The sequence below is a fragment of the Chelonia mydas genome, chromosome 5, assembly GCF_015237465.2.
Source record: "Chelonia mydas isolate rCheMyd1 chromosome 5, rCheMyd1.pri.v2, whole genome shotgun sequence".
Classification (NCBI taxonomy): Eukaryota; Metazoa; Chordata; order Testudines; family Cheloniidae; genus Chelonia; species Chelonia mydas.
This window is the reverse complement of record NC_051245.2, coordinates 43667090-43687732: the sequence shown is the minus strand read 5'-3', so window position 1 is coordinate 43687732 and position 20643 is coordinate 43667090. Positions and strand designations below refer to the sequence as shown.

The following is a 20643-nucleotide window of genomic DNA, read 5'->3' as shown; positions in this document are numbered from 1 at the left end:
AGATGTCCACTACTGTACAGCACTGGTACAATCTCCATCACCCTACAAGACAACACAGGTACATTTGTGTTCTGCTGTCTCTGTCAAGCAACCAATATTTATTAAATCCTGGACATTAGACATATTTCACTGTAATTTTAATTTTAAAAGGAACATTGCTTAGCCTGAATCCTAAATCTGGAATTAGAGTTTTTCCACTCACTGTGTATCATTTCCCTGACATGAATAGGTTACAGGAAGCACCATGTTTTCCCATAACTAAACACATCCTGTGTCTCTAGCATTTCTTATACCTCTTAATTGAGGGTGTGGGGGGAAAGTGGTGTTGTATTGACCAAGCAAGGTACTAACAAGCTTCAACAGGACTTTATTTTCAAAGTGGAAACCTCTTTACCAAGATGCTGCTGCACCCTCTGTAGCTCTCTCCCAGCCTCTCAACTCCTCCCCCCTCCTTCCCATTTCCTGTCCTTTCAGACTCCCAGCAGCCAGTGCTCCAAATTCTAATAATTACAAGCAACATCTAAACACCACAGGTGGGGGACAAAAGCTATTGTTATGAAACCCCATGGGCTGGAGCGATGAAAAGGTTGCACTTGTAAGAGTAATGTTTATCCTCCCCATCCCCTCAATTACACTGACCTCAGTGGGAACTGAAGGCCACAGCACCTTGTCAAAGGTGCTCCTAACTTTAAAGGACGAGGCCATTATTGTGCACATTCTTCCCCACTTGTTTTTAAGGGAGTAAAACTATCTAAATTTACAAACATTAGCCCTTTTGAGCTGCCACTTCTGAATCTGACCCAGTTACTCCAAATCATTAAATCTGCAGGAAAAGTTGACGAGGGTATCGAGACAGAACCAGACCACAGAGTTCCAATTTCAGATGACAAATAAACCTTTGCTTTCTTTAACAGGACTGAAAGCGGAGGTTTCCTTTCCCTCCCCAGAGAACAGATATTGTGTAACCAGAAATATTCAAGTCAAAATTGTACATTACTTTCAACTTGGCCTTTACAAGAGAGTCAAAACATGGTTGACAAATGTTTAATAACTGTTCATATTTTGCTTTTGATTCATATATGCAGCGTTTACATCTTAAAGAGTTGCACAAGTGGCATGATACAAACTTACCTTTTAACAAAGGTTTCTGTAATTCTTGACTTATAGTTGTATTATGTTAAATGTTTTTGTTGTTTTTTTTTAAAATCACATAATACACAAGTAACCCCTCCCTCCTTCCTACTCCAATCCAGAATGAAGAATCTATTAGCTCAAATTATAGGGAGTACACGCTTCTTTCTTTCAATCTTGTTACCATTTCTGTGACCAAAACTACTTCTGTTTGTTTGCACTCTAGTGAAATTCAGAATTTAGTTTTATCTACAGTGAATGTTAAAGACAGAACAGTCCCATGTGAGAAAAAAACTAGTGTAAGAAAACAGCTGCCAGAAGGTTTGGGAGAAAAACATACAGGCATATATTATGCTAGTCTATGTAAAACAGACTGCCCAAATGTTGTCCTCTGATATATAAAGTAACTTCTGCTGAAATTAGATAAAAAGGCACAACTGAGGTCAGAACTTGTCCTAAACATGAAAAATTTTACTTCCGTTTAAATAACTTAAAGAAATGCATAAATTACATTTAGGACCATTTTGGGGGTAAAGCAAGTTAATCTATTTTAAGTACAATGGACTTCTGTTGACAAATACCTCATTTTAATTATTACATTAGGGTGACCAGACAGCAAGTGTGAAAAATCGGGATGGGGTGAAGGGTGATAGGAGTCTATATAAGAAAAAGACCAAAAAAACTGGACTGTCCTTGTAAAATTGGGATATCTGTTCACCCTATATTACATCCAAATCCATATCAATCTATGAGATGAAATCTATATCTTGAAAGGCTAGATCAGTTTCTAGTAGCCATTTTTCTGACAAGGTAGGTCAATCAAATTATAAATTAGTGCTCCCATATAATTAGAACTTCCAGTAGATATTAAATTCTTTATTGCAGCCAACCGGTATTCCAAAGGTGAGAAATTCTTTCCTGCCTTTGAAAACATCAAAGACTGTTTCTAATCTGATCCTTTTAAACAAATTCTTACCATCTTAATCAGTATAAAAGTCAAATTGCCACATATGGGACTAACTTTTAAGAATCACATCAATGTGTGTGATCCGTAAAAACAAATTCTACTGAACATAAAAGCAATAATTCTCTCTCAGCTGCCTGGGTAGTGAAGTGTGCCCACTAGGGGTTGGGAAGGAATTTTCCCCCAGATCAGATTGTCAAAGATCCTGGGAAGTTTTAAACTTCCTCTGCAGCATGGGGCCTGGGTCACTTGCTGGTTTGAACAACAGTAATTGGTGGATTCTTTTTAACTTGAAGTCTTTAAAATCAAGATTTGAGGACTTGTAGAAATGGCAGAAGTGCTAAGTGACTTTTTTGTTTCAGTTTTCACCAAAAAGGTTAGTACTGATTGGACAGCTAACATAGTAAATGCCAGTGAAAATGAGGTAGGATCAGAGGCTAAAATAGGGAAAGAACAAGTTAAACATTACTTAGAAAAGTTAGATGTCTTCAAGTCACCAGGGCCTGATGAAATACATCCTTGAATACTCAAGGAGCTGACTGAGGAGATATCTGAGCCATTAGTGATTATCTTTGAAAAGTCCTGGAAGACGGGAGAGATTCCAGTGGACTGGAAAACGTCAAATAGGGTGCCAATCTATAAAAAGGGAAATAAGGACAACCCAGGGAATTACAGACCAGTCAGCTGAACGTCAGTATCCAGAAATATAATGGAACAAATAATTAAGCAATCTATTTGCAAACACCTAGAAGATAATAAGGTGATAAGTAACTGTCGGCACGGATTTATCAAGAACAAATCATATCACACTAACTTAATAGCTTTCTTTGACAAAATAACAAGCCTTATGGATAGGGGTGGAAGTGGTAGATGTGGCATATCTTGACTTTAGTAAGACATTTGATACTGTCTTGCAGGACCTTCACATAAACAAACAAGGGAAATACAACCTAGATGGAGCTATTATAAGGTAGGTGCATAACTGGCTGGAAAAACTATTCCCAGAAAGTAGTTATCAGTGGTTCACAGTCAAGTTGGAAGGGCATATCAAGTGGGGTCCTACAGGGATCAGTTCTGGGTCCGGTTCTGTTTAATATCTTCATCAATGATTTAATTAATGGCATAGAGAGTACACTTACAAAGTTTGCGGATGATACCAAACTTGGAGGGGTTGCAAGTGCTTTGGAGGACAGGATTAGAATTCAAAGTGATCTGAACAAACCGGAGAAATGGTCTGAAGTAAACAGGATAAAATTCAATAAGGACAAATGCAAAGTACTCCACCTAGGAAGGAATAATCAGTTGCACACATACAAAATGGGAAATGACTTTCTTGGAAAGAGTACCGCACAAAGCAATCTGGGGGTCATAGTGGACCACAAGCTAAATATGAGTCAACAGTATAACATGTTGCAAAAAAAGTAGACATAATTCTGGGATGTATTAGCAGGAGTGTTGTAATCAAGACACAAAAAGGTAATTCTTCCGCTCTACTCCACGCTAATTAGGCCTCAACTGGAGTACTGTGTTCAGTTCTGGGCACCATATCTTTCAGGAAAGATGTGGACAAATTAGAGGAAGTCCAGAGCAACAAAAACTATTAAAGGTCTAGAAAACATGACCTATGAGGGGAGATTGAGAAAATTGGGTTTGATTAGTCTGGAGAAGAGAAGACTGAGAGGAGACAGGATAACAGTTTTCAAATACATAGAAGGTTGTTACAAGGAAGAGGGAGAAAAATTGTTCTCCTTAATCTCTGAGGGTAGGATAAGAAGCAGTGGGCTTAAATTGCAACAAGGGCAGTTAGGAATAACCACCCTGATAGTTAGGAAGTTTAACACTGGAATAACTTGCCTAGGGAGGTTGTGGAATCTCCATCATTGGAGGGTTTTAACAGCAGATTAGACAACCACTTCTCAGGGATAGTCTAGATAATACTTAGTCCTGCCTTGAGTGCAGAGGACTGGACTAGATGTCCTCTTGAGGTCCATTCCAGTCCTATGATTCTATGACATTAATGTTACAGTAACTGAGAATCAGACCCTAAATGTCTACTTTGAACATCGACATAGCAGCAGACTATAAAGCACTTTAAAAACAACAACAACAGTAAAACTGGAGAAAAAAGTCATTTTAAAAACACTAAGCAACACTCAGTATATTACTGAAACCTGGTGGGAAGATTCCCATTATTGGAACATGAACATAAATGGTTACCACCTTTTTAAGTAGGACTGTGTGGGCAAAAGGGGAGGGGGAGTGGCACTCTGTCAAAAAACAGCATTACAGTAGAACCTCAGAGTTACGAACAGCTCGGGAATAGAGGTTGTTCGTAACTCTGAAATGTTCATAATTCTGAACAAAACGTGGCTGTTCTTTCAAAAGTTTTACAATTGAACATTGACTTACTACAGCTTTAAAACTTTACTATGCAGAAGAAAAATGGTGCTTTCCCTTTTTTGTAGTTTAACACAGTACTGTAATTGCTTTTTTTCCCCTCTCTGCTGCTGCCTGGTTGTGTACTTCTGGTTCCAAATGAGATTTGTGGTTGACTGGTCAGTTCATAACTCTGCTGTTGGTAACTCCGCGGTTCTACTGTACTTGTTTCCAGATTACTGGCAACTCCAAAGCAAATTACCTCTAATGCTTATGGATTAGTGTTCTAACAGATAAAGCACAAGATGCAGTAACTAGCTGGTATCTGCTACAGATCACCAAATCACACTATAGAACAGAATGACCGGCTCCTTAGACACTTATCTATAATGCGTAGAAAAAAAGTTGGATTGAAGTCTCCTGTGACAATGCAAGTGACATATGCCGGAGGTCTCACACTGCCCATACTAAAACATCTTTGGAATTTCTAAAAAAAATATAGATGACAATTTCTTAACTCAAAAAGTGTTGCATCCACCACAGGGAAATTCTATACAGGACTTTGTCTTGACAGAGACAGACGAACTGATCTCAGAACTCAAAATGAGTGGTTGCTTAGGTACAAGTAATCATGACTTAATTCTGTTTGTACAATCCAATTAAGTCCAAACCAGTAACATATGTACTTGCTGCTTTAAAAGGGCCAATTTCACACAGTGGAAAACAATTGTGAGCCAAGGCAGCTAGAAGAAAAAAATTTAAAATAGAAAAATATGAATGATAATTGGGAATTGTTTAAGCACATTTTACTAGATGCCCAAAAAGCCACAATGGAGAAAGAAGGCTACACTGGTTTAAAATGCTCTAGTTCAAGCACAGCTATTGGACTTGAAGCAGGAGTTAAGTCCTATGGCCTGTGTTAGTAGTCTAGTGTGACCACTTGCATTATACAATGGTCGCTGCCTGCCAAATAAATTAATACGTACATAAACAAAATTTAATAAGCTATAAAGATATGGTTTGATCTGAGCTCATAAAACCTACCTGTGAAGGTGTACTTGTTAGCTCCATCTTTTCTTGGGATTTCTCCTTTGCTAATCGTGCAGCTTCTTTGAATTCCTGAAATTTTTCTGCAAACTGAAGGTACATATGTTTAAAAAGATTATAATACAAATACAAAATAATTGCTACAGAACATCTTACAAAAGAAGACCACTATAGATTCAGTCAGTTAAGGGTTTTTTTCCCCTTAGTAAATGATCATTTAACCAAATGATTGTACTGTATTATTTATGGTACCTGAGTTTACATACACTTAAAAATCCATTTGTATGTGGGCAATACAGACACACCCATCAGGAAACTACCACATTAAAATTGTGATATACCAACAAAATATAATGCCACACACAAATGGTTAGCGTGAAAAAGCCACCTCAAGCATAGGTATTAAGTGTGTTAGATAGCCTTAAAAAGCTTCCTTGAAGTCTGAAATTCATTTTCCTCCTTATAGATGTTGGGATGGATGTAAAACACACTGAATTCAATACGAGTCTCTCGATCTTCAGTGGCCTTAATCCTTTCTCATATGGAAAACATACTAATTTCTCCCCATATCTTGGCTAAAACTGAAACTCAAATGGGTGAAAAATCAACCAGAGGAATACTAAACCAAATTAAATCTCTGATGTAGCTCCACTGAAATCAATGGAGTTACATGAAGGATCAATGTGTTTCATTATGTCTAAGTAAATGTTTAGTTCAGATTAATTTCAAGGATTACTATTCACACACTTTGTTTCATGAATTTTCATAAGAAGGTCAATGTTTCTGGCACAGAGTCTTCTTCCTGAAAACTGTTCAACTAGTTCTAATAGTGACTGAGAAATTATTTTGAATTAAATGTTTAAATTTAACGTGATGGATTAAATTGATCTTTTGAGCAACTTTATTAAAGTGATGGAATTACAGAGATGAATTTGGCTTGATGTGCCTAAACCTGATGAGCACTGCACTCAACGCAGTATCCAAGCAACTGTTTTTATTTGAATTACGATTTTCTTATTAACACCTCGAGAACAACTAGTTTTGAAGAAGCATCTGACTAAAGAGTTTGCAGAAATATTTTAATTTCTCTGATACTGGTATACTCAGGGTTTTTTTGGTTTTGTTTTTTACACTGCATATGATCACATGGATTTGGAGGGAATGGAAGACGTTATTGTATTACACAATTTTCTCACCCATTTTCAAGCAAAACCTGACCTGTGGCCAAAGATCTAGAAATGGAGACAAAGAGGGCACCAGTTTCTCAGAATGAAAGCAATTCTGAATAACTTAATCCAGGGGTCAACTGCTCAGCTACTGTAAATAAATGTGTTCTCTATGTGGTACGCCAAAGTCTGGAGGAATGTGGTATCCTCCTCACTGGAATTGTATCAATCTTCAATAAAACTCAGATTTATTTGCCTGGAGATGTGAGAAAGCATACAGAATTACATCTCTTTCCTCTCAAGTCTCAGAGGGAGGTGATTTAGAGAGAAAATGAGTCAGAAGAGTTTTTCCAGACGTTTAGACCTCTTTCCTGAAACACACTGCAGACTCCTAATAGGAATCTGATTGTAACAAGGATTTCTCTTTTCCTAGAGAAAGGTAAATTCAAGAAAGCTGTGCTAGATCATTCTGCCCTTCATATCCTAGTAGAAGAGAGCTGGTTCTCTCCTTCAGACATTAACATATTTTGCGCTGAGTTCTTAAAAACCAAATATAAAAACTTAAACAAAGAGCAAACTGGTGTCATCCAAAATGGACAGTCATTATTTCTTACATGAAAAAGGCAGAAAATGCCAATCTTGGAGAACTTGGTTCCTTCCAAAAAACTCCCCCCAAGCACTGACCTTGAATGAAAACAGTGATGCACTCTAAATTGAGTGAGAGTGGAGATGGAAAAGACTGGTGACAATATGACCAAGCAGAAGCTGAGGAATGACCCCAAATGCAAATGTGGAAAGCCTCCACAATCACTTGAACGCTGTCTGAAGTGGTACCCCTTGTCGATATCCTGTCCTCCAGAGGAACTATTTGAAATAAGTGAGACCACCAGATTTTGGCTACAATTTTGGAGAGATGATCTATGACTAAGACTTCTCACACTAAGGTTTCTTTCTTCTCTTTCCTTTGGATTCCGTCATCTCCACCAGATTAACACTGGACAAGAAAACTAAAGTTCCCTACCCACTTCACAACTAAGACATAATTTGTAGATTAAACATATTTCAAGAAATTATTACGATTGACAGCTTTGTGGCTGATGGGGCAATGTGCACAACGTTCCCCAAAGAGCATCACTATCCCATTTAGGTGCCTCATGGCCTTTAATATTACAATATATTTCCAATATTCTCTGAAGCTAACAACCAACACAACAAGCACCTCAACGTGTGCTGAACGAATAATTTGGCTGCATCCTTAGGAATACGATTTTCCATACATAACAAAAATGAATAGTCCTCTCATTCAGCAGAGTTCTGTATTCTGCAAATCGGCTACATTCCACTCTTAAGGAAGCAAAAGAGAACGTCATCTCTGTGTAAGTGACTCAAGCTTGAAAGAAAAATCAACTTTTTTATTTAGATATTCTCACCACATTCCTCATCTGAAGATTATTGGCTACGTTCAGAAGAACAGATTCTCCATTGCTGCACACATTGTGTAGTCATTCACACTTGTGCAAGCTGAGTACAAAAGGGAGGATGTTCTAATAGGGTAGCATTTTACACATTTTGCATTAGTATATGAATACACAAGGTGCAAAGCAGTGGGAAATCAGGCCAGAAAGTCTAGACTAGGAGTACTTGTGACACCTTAGAGACTAACCAATTTATTTGAGCATAAGCTTTCGTGAGCTACAGCTCACTTCATTGGATGCATCCAATGAAGTGAGCTGTAGCTCACGAAAGCTTATGCTCAAATAAATTGGTTAGTCTCTAAGGTGTCACAAGTACTCCTTTTCTTTTTGCAAATACAGACTAACACAGCTGCTACTCTGAAACCTGTCAAAGTCTAGACTGAAATTCCAACTATTGCTTTTAGAAGTTTTCTTAGACCTTCCAAACAGCTAACAAGCCTGAGAAAAATGTCTTCTAACCATGATAGTAGTTTAGTTCCAGGAAGCATAATCTCACGTCCTGGATAAGAAACTAGTTCTCTTTATGGCCTTTTGGAGCTATTGTATACAGTTCCAGTCCTCCTATTCAAACACCAATAGGAATTCTGACAGCAAATTCTTTGGTTCAAGAAAATAAAGGGAACTTTCCTTCAAGGGCGTTTTTCACCTTAACCATCAGTATCAGACGCCTTTTCCCAATGAAAAACTCAATTAACAGATATATTTAAATGGAGATTCTTCATTCCATCCTCATATCTTCAGACTGATTTATAGCTTTTATCTCTTCAAGGTTACATATTTGCACATCCGCCATCAGAGATTCCAGAGTCTGTTTCTTTCCCTGTTGTTATTTTTCAGCATTAGTATTTTCAGTCTGGTGATTTTCACCAAAGTAATGATTATAATAGCTGCTGTGTTGAGGAAAGAGGCTATCCTACATGGATGATTGGTTTGGGAGGGCAGTAATACCCGCAGAAGAGGAAGCAGTCCACAAAATGAAAATACTAGTCTAATTTTTAGGATTTATTGTTAACTAGAGAAAATATACCACCTGCTAAGGGAACAGGCAATGATCAGGCAAGTAGCAAGCTGAGAATACTACTTATTATGAAAAAGATATTTGTTTTACAGCTACCTTGTACTCCACAGCTCTGCTTGTCTGTTTCATCCATCTAAAGTGTCTACTCATAAACCTAGAAAGTAAGCTCCCTGGGGCAAGAACTGTCTTTTTTCTATGTTTTTACAGAGGCTAGCTCAATGGGACTCTGATTAGGGCCCCTGTATACTGATGTAATTCAAATTATATATAATGAAACAGCTCATCTAGGGGCACTGATAGTCACAAACATAGAAAAGGAATTTTAAAAGTGGAGTTACAGGTAACAAAGGAATAAATTGTTTCTGAAATTTCAGAAACAAAATGTTAATATACCGTATATTCTCGTTCATTACCCCGTTTGTTTATAAGCCGACTCCCCAAGATGGATAGGTAAAAATAGCAAAAACTGTATAACCCTTTCATAAGCTGACCCTATATTTCAGGGGTTGGCAAACTTTGGCTCCTGGCCCATTAGGGTAAACATTTTGTTTACCTGGAGCGTCTGTAGGCATGGAGCCCCTCAGCTCCCTGTGGCCGTAGTTCGCCGTTCCCAGCCAATGGGAGCTGCGAGAAGAGGTGCGCCATGCCTGCAGACTTCCCGCAGCTCCCATTGGCTAGGAACAGCAAACCGCGGCCACTGGAAGCTGAGAGGCTCTGTGCCTGCAGACGCTCCAAGTAAACAAAACATCCCGACCTGCCAGCGGCTTACCCTGACGGGCCGGGAGCCAAAGTTTTCCAACAACACCTGCTATATTTTAAAAGCTGGCATCACAAAAAACACTGAAAAGTTTTGCTAGAATTACTTTAATGTAGTCTAATGAAAAACCTGCTATAATAACTGAACAAATATGTATTCACCTTCAAAATTACAGTCAGTATTTAAAATCAGTAAATGGATATTTAAAACAAGTAACTTAGAACAATATGAGACTTTAAAAAGTCTTAAAATCCTTCAAAGTCCGAATCAGTCTCTGATTCACCAAACAGTTAATTAAACTCTGCTTCAGTCACAGCTGCACCTGCATTGTCATCGTAGATGTCGGCTGAGTCTTCAGACTCAGATTCCTTCTCATCATCAGCCTCTTGATGCCATATTTGATGATGACACACATCTTCTGACCCGTTGAGTGCATTGCTGATAAATGATTTTTCTAGGAAATACTGTATCATTTCCGAGGGAATGGACACCCACATGTCCTTGATCCACTGGGAGATCAGATTGATTCCCGGCTTCAAAAGATTCCCACCTTTGTCAACTTCGCCATACCTGAGCACATCCATTTAGACCACATTTTGCGTAGCCTGTCTTTAAAGGGTTTGCTCAGGCAGACATCAAGCGGTTGTAGAACTGAAGTTAAGCCTCCAGGTATTACAGCCAAAGTAGTTTTCATATTTTTGGCCACATTTTTCACCTCATCCATCTTGTGTGCCCTGAACATGTCCCAAATGAGCACAGCAGGTTTCTTGAAAAGTGCTCCTGGTCTCTTATTCCACACTTTTTCCAGCTATTCAACAGACCCACTTTCATCCATCCATCCATCCCTTTTCGTGTGCACATACGATGACACCAGCAAGAAATTTCATGTTTTTAAGCAAGGTTTTTGTTTTATAAACAACAACAGGAGGGAGCTTTGATCTATTTGCCAAACACCATAAAACCACTGTAAAATGGATTTTTTCATGGCCAGTCGTTTTAATTATAACTGTTTTTTCACCAACACTGGTTACCGTTCTGTTGCTCGGGAGATTGAATGTCATCGGTGTTTCATCCATATTTCCTATTTGTGATAGCTCAAATGCATATTCCTTTCGATATTTTATAATAAACCTTTGGAAAGATTTGATTTTTTCTTCCAGAACTCTTGGCACCTTTTGCGCTATCTTTGTTCACTGATGAAGACAGAGACCATGACGGTTCATGAAACGAGTACACCAGCCTGCTGATGCGACAAACATTGACAGCTTTACTGACTTGTATGTCATCTTTCGACATTTGCAGAGCATGCTGACGAATTCCAGTTCTAGTGACAATGTACCCATTTTGTCGACATTCAACACTCCAACTATTGAGATCTTTCTCCAGCTCAGGAAATGAAGCGCACTTCGCTGGACATTTTTTCTTGCTTCTTGGCATGTCTTTTAGTGTTATTTTTTCACCATTCTCTTGCTTCTCATGGATACAGAATTCACGAGCACCGGCGCAATTACTGTTTGCTTCTGCATATTCAACAACTTAAGTTTGAACGCTGTGTGATAAGCGGACCTTTTTCTTCTATTTCACTGTTCATTTTAAAAACTAGTAGGAAAATAGATTATTATTGTAGTTATAGATTTTGTAGGACTTTATATAGGAATGTCACCTGCTTTATCTCTGTCGAATTATTATTGTTCTTTATTTCAAAGCAGCCCTGTAGATTAGTATGTCTGTGGGGATAACAGGCTATTTCAATTTTATTAGCAATTCCATCGATTCTGCACGTTATATTTTTATATTGGCTCAAGACTTATGAGGTCCATTGATAGAAATGCATGAAGAGATCAAATTACACAGTAGCGGGCTGACACCAGTGCTATAATACTATCGTTCATTGTATTTTTCTGATTGGCTTGTAAGGCATAGCATTTTGTGAAATGCATAGGTCAAATGTCATGAAGATCTGCAGCACTGCTCTTTTAGTATTCCTTTCAAGTCAATCTAGTCCATTAAACAAAGTCTTTGCAACTTTAAAAGGCTGCAGTATGGACATCAATAAATGGGTCTACAAACTTTGGCTCCCAGCCTGTCACGGTAAGTCAGTGGTGGGTCGGGACATTTTGTTTACCTGGAGCATCTGCAGGCATGGAGCACCTCAGCTCCCTGTGGCCGTGGTTCGCCGTTCCCAGCCAATGGGAGCTGCGCGAAGAGGCGCGCCATGCCTGCAGACGCTCCAGGTAAACAAAATGACAATGTATTAGACAGTCAATTCAATGATTCCACAGAGTTTAAAATCGTCAAATTTTGGTGTAGACCCGTTTATAAGCTGACCCCCGCTCTTTGATGCGTCACTTTTTTACCAAAAATATTCGGCTTATGAATGAGTATATACATTAAATTAATATTTCTCTGGCACCCTGAGGTCCCAGTCAGAACTGAAGTCCCATTCCACTAGGCACTGTACAAATACCTAGTGAAAGGCAGTCACTGTGGACAGGACACTGTGGAAGGGGACACAGTGACGGAGGAAGTGAATTGCCCAAAGTCACACAGGAATTTAATAGACCTTGATTATAATCCAGGTCTTCTATGTCTCAGTCCAGTGTCCACTAAATAAACTTATTTCCCAATTCAAAAGTGACTGAATAGATTACGATAAAGAAGTGAAGATTTCTTTTCCCCTGCTAAGAAGTTTCCATAACCTTTTCTTGCATTTTGCTATTTAAGAAAACCACTAACAAAACAACTTAATTTTAAAACTTCAGTCTTGTTTTGTGGGGGGCGGGGGGGGGGGGGCGGGGGGAGTCCTGAACAAGGACTGGGTGACTAACATATCTAAAAGCTGTAGGTTTAATCATTAAGATAAGGAAGGCACCATGAAAATAGCATACTGAACGTGTACTGAATGTTCATCATCACGAACTTCAGAAAAAGACAGTTTGATTTTTATACAAGAAGTTTACATATCTGCCAAAGACCATGGAATTCAGGATGTGCACTTCTTCACAACGGCTTCCTACAATAATTCTCATTTTTTTCAATTAATCATCAGCACATTGGCTATATCATTATTTGCATGTGTGATATCAATGTATAAGCATATCCCAAGAGGATTAAGATACCACGAAACACAGAAAGAGGCAAATGAAGAGGCAGTATCAAGACGCTTGAAAAAACAAAACAAAACAGGAATTCCTGCTCCTTCTTCCAAATGTTGGAAGAAGGCTGAATATAAGGCACTCTTATTAAGCTCATATGAGATTCTGTTTTGAGAAATGGAGAGACTGATCTGCAACAAGCTAGTACATTAGAAAGGAAAATCAAATCAGCACTTGTCAAATAACCCTTGTAAGTATTAGCAATGCAAGATATACACCACGTTAATGAGTAATTGTCTCTTGGGTAGATGTGGACACCAGTTTAAAACAATCTACATTGACTTGTTTTTTCTGCTTATTGATGCAGTGACATGTGAGAATGCACATACATATTATATCATCATCAATGTCATTCAGAATTTTTTCCTTGGTTGTGTAACTTAGTAGAGATTGATGCTATTTGATTAAGAAAAGCAGATATAATTTTTATAAGTAAATCACAATAATATCCAACTGGACAGATATTCCATCAGGAAATATTTTGAAGGGGGGTGGGCACAAGGGAACTATTGTAACTCCTTGATCTGGACTGAAGCCGGCTCTACACTTTCCTAGGTGTAGAGTGGATGCAGTAATGCAGATAATCTGGTTTAAGGGAGCTCCACTGAAAGCAAAGGTAGGGTCTTCTGAAAGGCCCAAGGTTCTCTGGAAAACCAGGTAATTCAGCGAGAAAACCTGGAGTTTCAGGAGTTTCTCTATTTCAGTATGCCCTATGAACTACTGCATACACTACTAACAACTTGCAGTCTGTTGTTCAAACTGCAGCACTAAAGATATCAGGAATACTCACTGGGATTTCTCTGGGAAACGTGAGCAACTTGCCTCCCACTATGAAAGTGCACTTTTATTTTCAAGAAGGCCAGCATAAAATTTCACATAGTCCACAAGGTGTTTCTCAATATTGCTGGTAATCTACTTGAATTTTCTATACATTAGAAAAATACAGTGGGGGTAAAATAAAACTAACTTTCCCTTAAGTTTTCAATTTTTAAAATGTTTGTAATAAAATATTAGTTATATGGCAGAGAATGGAGGAAAAGGTGAAAGAAGAATGTGGGTGAAAATTACAGTTGAAAAGAGTGTGTCATTGACTGAGCAACAATTTTCCTGATGGGATCTAAATATAGCAAGAAAGAAACCATTTGAATTTAAAGCCTCAATCTTCTTCCTTAAAAGAAAAAAAAGTAAACTGATCTTCCATGTAAATGTTCTGGTTTCCTACAGGGAAAAAATGCGCTCTTACATGACAAAAGAGAAGAGAAAATCTGACATTTTACATCGTGCAGTAAGGTTAAAAAAAATATCTAAAATTTCTTTAAAAAAAAATTCATTGGTATCACCAAAGCGGTTTAAAAACTTGCTTCCATGGTTGCCCTTCTCACTTTTCCATGTTATAAAGGCTAGATTCAGAGAATATGTAAATATTACCTTAACACTACTGAGTGTCAAGGAAATATAAGATATCAATTTGGTTCCAGCTCTTCATGAATCACCCTGACTGTTCAGGAAAAAACTTTTTCCCCATATCTCTCAGGTATTTTTAAAAAAAAACAAGGTTTACTTACTTTTGAAAGATGATGTTCAGAGGAAAATCCCAAGCCATAGACCGTATTTGCCCTGCTGTCTGCCCACTGGCCAAACTTCTGGGATGTTTTAGTAAATGTCATGTTGGGGGTGATAGTGCTATTAATTATTGCCTGCAAAGAAAATGTAATAGCAGTTGTAAGAAGTTCTCACCACATTTTAAATAATGTAAGATCCATCAAAAAGCATGAAGATATACCCAAATATTTGGATATAGTTACATGGCCTCAAGACAACTCTTTAGCAAAGCCATATAAACTGGTAGCCATGATTTAGAGGTGATACAAACTGTTCCAATCACATCTACTGTTGTTAATATTCAGAGTGGCATTTTTGCTAGGAGAGATGCCAATGAGGTCAGAAGGAAAAAAACCCAGATTTTGTGATGGGTACGTTGATGTGTCATTCTAAAGACATACTGCTAAGACAGCTGTTGTCTTACACTAAAAGTTTCAAAATGTGTGTTCAGAAACACAATTTTGTAGTTTTCCGTACTCTTATTTTTCCTTTATGTGAACATGGCTAGCATTAATGAGATAACACCTAACTATAGGAAAAAAACCATGCACATCTTTTATAAATACTGCAATATAGCATAGGATGGATCAGTTACATACGCACAGCAAGCAGTAAATGTGTATGTATTCCTCTGTTACACACAGCATTGTATACTGGACACCAAAAAAAAAAAAAAAGCAGCTATTGAGTGAAATTTTGGCCCCGCTGAAGTCAACTGGACTACATTCGAATCCCTGTGAAGCGGAACTATCCAGCTGACTCAAAATTCATGTGAAAATAAATACTTAATGTATTAATAATACCCAAATACTCTGTTAGATCAACAACAAAATCAGTCAAGACCTATTGATTACTGAAATTCAGACTAGCCAAACTGAGCAAGAAACAACATTGGCTACATAGTATTCAGCAGAACTTATTCTGTACGACAGATAATGTGAACTTGGCAATGTCCCTCTGCCTGGGTCTTTCTGGCATTATAAACTACTTCCAACTTACTATTTAGGCAACCTACAACAGTTATTACACATACATAATAACAGAGTGAAAAGAATGGCCTAGTCTCATCTGCCTTTGGCAATTATCCTGGAGTAGAGGAGTTGCATGAAAACGCATATATGAGGTTTCAGTTCCACTGTACAAGAAAGGCTTCTGACAGTGATCCTGAACTCATACTCCCTCTGGGGCAGAAGTTCTGGCACTTGACATCCTCCTTGGTAGTAGAACAATCCTATTAATGGATGAAATATCAAGTTGGTGATTGATTTTTGCAGCGACCACTCATGGCCTGTGATAGACTGTTTAGGATGGATGTCCGGTCACTGATGACTCCCAGGACATGGAGCACCACTGATGTCATTCTATGTAGACACCATTTCCAAAAGTGATTGCTTCTCTACAGAGGGGGAGAAGAGTGGGCACCCCTTTGCTTATTTACATAGTACACTGCAGCCTGTCAATAACTGCAGTGAGTGTTGTAGAACACACTTGCTTGATGGCTCTGAGCTCTAAGGCTATGTCTACACAGCAACTAGACACCCAAGCCCGTGCCAGCAAACTTGAGCTCATGGAGCTCAAGCTGTGGGGCTGTTTCATTGCTGTGTAGACTTCCGGGCTTGGGCTAAAGCCTGGGCTCTAGGACCCTGAGAGGCAGAAGGGTCCCAGAATTAATCAGGAACGAAGGCATCCATACTGGAAGAGCTACTGCACTTTAAATTCACACTCTATTTTGCATTCACTCTCAAGTGAAGACAAGCCCCTAATCATTTTGCACATGGTACCCACTCTAAAAGAACTGAACCTTTTTCCTGGAGACATCAATTGATTTAAAAAAAAAAAAAAACAACAAACAAACCACTGTTACCAAATAAGTGCTAGCATCCTCAATGCTAATTCATAATAAAGCCAATCCTATTGGATTCAGTCATTAAAAACAGAGGTGAGGAGCAACTCTAGAAAAGCATTAATTTAGTAAGTGAAAGGCACAGTAAAGTTTTTAATAACCTCCACCACAAAGCCCACATGTGCATATACCACAAACACTCAAGACAGTTTCTCAGGAACCTTCCTACAAACGGAGGCACCACAGAAAAAAGGGATGAACTGGTAGGATGAGCAAAAAGGGAAGACTACAACAAAAGAAGCTACTGGCAATTTCAATTTCTTCTCATCCCCATCCTAAGAACAGATTAGTGATGTGCTACAAATATTTTAACAAATGTCCCTCACAAAAAAAAAAAAATAAAATCTCTCCTTCAGCTTGTGATAAAACCTGTGCATCGGGACATGTGTTTGCAGAGTGTGTGGAGGGAGAGGGAGAGTTGGTGAGGAAAGAGGGGCAAGTGATAGAGCATCTATTACTTTATGAGTTCTCATTTAAACAAAAACATTTTGTAACTATTCCCAAATGAGGAGACAATGCCACAAGGCAAAACAAACTTGTATTAAGTGCACTTAACTATAAGTATTTGGATGCACATTAAGAGTTTAGCACTGTGCTCAGTGTGAGTAATTTGAAATGGGGCGGAGAGTAGGGAGAAAATATCCCAATCTCCTGTACTGGGAGATTATTTGAGAATATCCAGTACCTTGTGTGATCTGGTATATTGCAAAAGGATGAGATTGCTTGCCCAAATGATCACTTTTGGCTGGTGTTGGATCCACAGTCTCCTTGTTATTGGGGCAGGCCACTTCCCCATGGCTCCTGCACATTCTTCAGCCTTACCTCAGGGCCTTGTCCTCGTGGAGTCCCAGCAGCTAGCCTGGAGCACTATCCACTCTCCTCCAGCTTTAACAAGGAACTGACGTCGCTCTGGCCCTGCAGCTCTTCTTATACTGACCTGCTGGGCCCTGATTGGCTGCTTCCCACACAGCCACTCTAGACAGCTTGGAGGACCTCTCTACTGCCTTTTCTGGGGTGGGGTGTGGTAGGGCCACAAGACCTCCAACAGGGGGCTTCAGGGTCTAGTCCACCCCCGTCACAGGGCTTTAGACACCATTTGACCCTTCCTCTCTCCACTGTGTAATAAAAGAACTAATTTAGACTCAATTGAGTATCTTGTTACACACTGCGGAGCGGAAATCACTGATACCTAGGTCTAAGTGTTAGACCTACTTTGGGATAGTGTGTCTGATGCAAGAGGCTACCCAGTTTGCACCAGCAGCAAGGTTCCCCCACTAACAGCTGAAGTCACTGAGAGCTATGTTAAGTGGTGGGGCCTGAAGACATCCTGGCGGATCGGCGATCGGCTGGCAAGGCGGCCGGCGAGTGGAGTGGCGAGGAAGTGCTGGGCAGGGTGCAAGTAAGGTGCCTTCTTACCACCCGCCCCAGGGTGGAAGGTGAACTCTGCAGATGAACTTTGGGTTTCGACTCTTGGCATCGATATCTCCTGATCAATTATTGGGAGTGGACAACATCCACCCTGACTAAATTGGCCTTCAACATTGGTTCTCCACTTGTAAGATAACTCCCTTCTCTTCATGTGCCAATATATATTTATGCCTGTAATTTTCACTCCATGCATCTGAAGAAGTGGGTTTTTTACCCACGAAAGCTTATGCTCAAATAAATCTGTTAGTCTTTAAGGTGCCACCAGACTCCTTGTTGTTTTTATAACTATCCCAGGTTACTGGGTGGGGGCTTGAGCCGGTTTTGTGTTGTATTGTTGAAGACGAACCCCAAGATATTGAACCCAGCCTTTGTTGCTGCCAATTCCAACAGGCAGAAGGGTTACATATGAACATACAACCTTCCTGATACGCAGGACAAGTAGTATGTGTATGCTGATAACATCGCTATTGCTGATGCTGGAAACTATTTCCAAAAGATTGAAGGGAATCTCAGCCAAGGTATGGACATTTTGACCACTTACTTTCAGCAATGGAGATAAATTCTTAGTGAAACCAAGACAGCAGCAATTACTTTCCCTCTAAACAATGGTCTTATCTTGATCCACATACAAGAATGGCTACTGCCTCTCCAAACAGTTGTCACATACTTGGGAGTACAGCTCTGCCATAGCTGGACATTCTGGCCTCACATAGAACAACCTGAAAACGAAGATCTCTTCCCACACCTCCTTCATACAAAAGCTAACTGGAACCTCCTGGGGAACAGTCCCTTCGGTCCTTCATACATCTGTATTATCCCTGATGTTTGTTCCAGCTGAACATTACTCTGCAGTCCAGTAGCACACTCAGCTTCTTGACACAGAATGGAATTCAGCCACTCATATTATTAGTGGGTACTTGAATGATACACCAACCACCAGTTTGTTTGTACTAGTACACACAGATCTTCAATGAGACGCTTTTACTGTTCAGACTTCCTGGAGAGCAAATACTGATTAAACCGATCTATTACAGCTCCAATTGAATGATGCCCCATTTTCAGACACAAAACAACATGTGTGTGTGTGCGTGTATATATATATATAAAAACTGCTGAAGGTGAATCTACTTTTTAAAATGTTCTTGTACTTCTTACAGTAACATTTTTCTTAATTCTGAATAGAGTATCAACTGGACAATCAATTTCATTTTAAAGAAAACTGCATTTTTTATCTCCTCTAAATTGGGTTGGAATAATAAAACAGCTTTCATGTTTTCCTTTCAATTGAGTTTATCTGGGTTTGAGGAAACAGGGCACATATCTGAGCTGTTCTTTTCACTGACTACACAGACAACAGCTGCAGTCAAATATTTTATCTTGTGCTAGAAGTGATGGCAATATTAATTTTCAGTTTCTTCAAAAAGCATAGCAGTGAAGACCCACCTTAAAAGTCTTATTTTAATCTATATTTACCATTAAACAGATCACATGATAATACTTAAGCAGTTTCTTTCACAACAGTTGTTAAATATAAAGATTCTCTCCAGCAGTGATATACTCGTGGCTGGCTTATGAGTCACACTCATGTGCAGGGCCAGCTCTACCGTTTTTGCCACCCCAAGCAGTGAAAAAACCTGTCGCCACTGAATTGCCGCTGTGGACGGCAGGAGGGAGAGAAGCTGCCGCCGAATTGCCGCCGCCGTGGAAACTCTGCCTCCCCTTTCTGACCACCGCCCCAAGCACCTGCTTGGAACGCTTGTGCCTGGAGCCGGCCCTGCTCATGGTGTCTTCAAACCGGAGCAGCACTCTTCTTGTTCTACATTAGCTTTAGCAAGCCCGAACGTCAGGCAGAGCAAGCACAAATAACTGGAATTCTCCCCACATTGCCCAGTACTTGTGAAGGAGTGAGGAGCAAGTGAATTAGAAGGGTGGAAGCAACTTTTCCTGATGGGGCAGAGCAAGGTATTGCCAGCAAGGAGTAGGATCCTCTGAGAAGCTGCCAGGTGGTTGGATGGACAAGACGGAGAAAGCAAAAGAAACAATCCTACAGTCCCACTCAGCAGCAGTGTGTTGAGGGTAAGAAATAATGAAGAGTCCCTTCCCTTGCAACAGGCAGGAGGCCAAAGAAAGAAGCATTAAGCTAAAGTCTGGAGGAAGATATGAACTTACTGTATAGTAAATGAAAACTGAAAGACTTAGCAACAACTGCTCTATATTGTCTTCTCACGTCACATGGGGAGTTCAGAGTTAGACTTTCAGGCCTGGTCTTATTCCCTAAAAATATGGGGAAGGGTACCAGATAACATTTTCTGTTAAAACGATATTAACTTGAGTTTATTTATGGACAAAGAGGTATATTACTATATGTAACCCTTCTGCCCATCAGAGTTGGCAGCAAAAAGGTCCGGGTTCAGTATCTAGGGGGTTCTATTCCAATAACACAATGCAAAACCAGCTCAAGCCCCCACCCACTGACCTGAGACAAATATATACCACCCCTGCTGGGCGCCTCAGAGGCAATACTTCCCCTCTCGCAAGCACAGAGTCTGAGTGTAGCAGAAGCCTTTTAATAACAGAGAGAAACAATGTGGCATTATGTTGGGGAAACACCACCAACAGGA

General features: G+C 39.5%; 1 protein-coding gene across 1 annotated transcript in view; it reads right to left on the bottom strand.

The window, feature by feature from the left end:
• The window catches only part of HOMER1 (homer scaffold protein 1), a 150810-nt gene that overhangs the window by 74728 nt on the left and 55439 nt on the right, over nucleotides 1–20643 (bottom strand). The window contains exons 3-4 of the mRNA XM_027829001.3: nucleotides 14655–14786; nucleotides 5516–5608 (exon numbers count right to left, since the gene is read on the bottom strand). Of these exons, the coding sequence (XP_027684802.1) occupies nucleotides 5516–5608; nucleotides 14655–14786 (225 nt within the window). The remainder of the gene's footprint in view (nucleotides 1–5515; nucleotides 5609–14654; nucleotides 14787–20643) is intronic.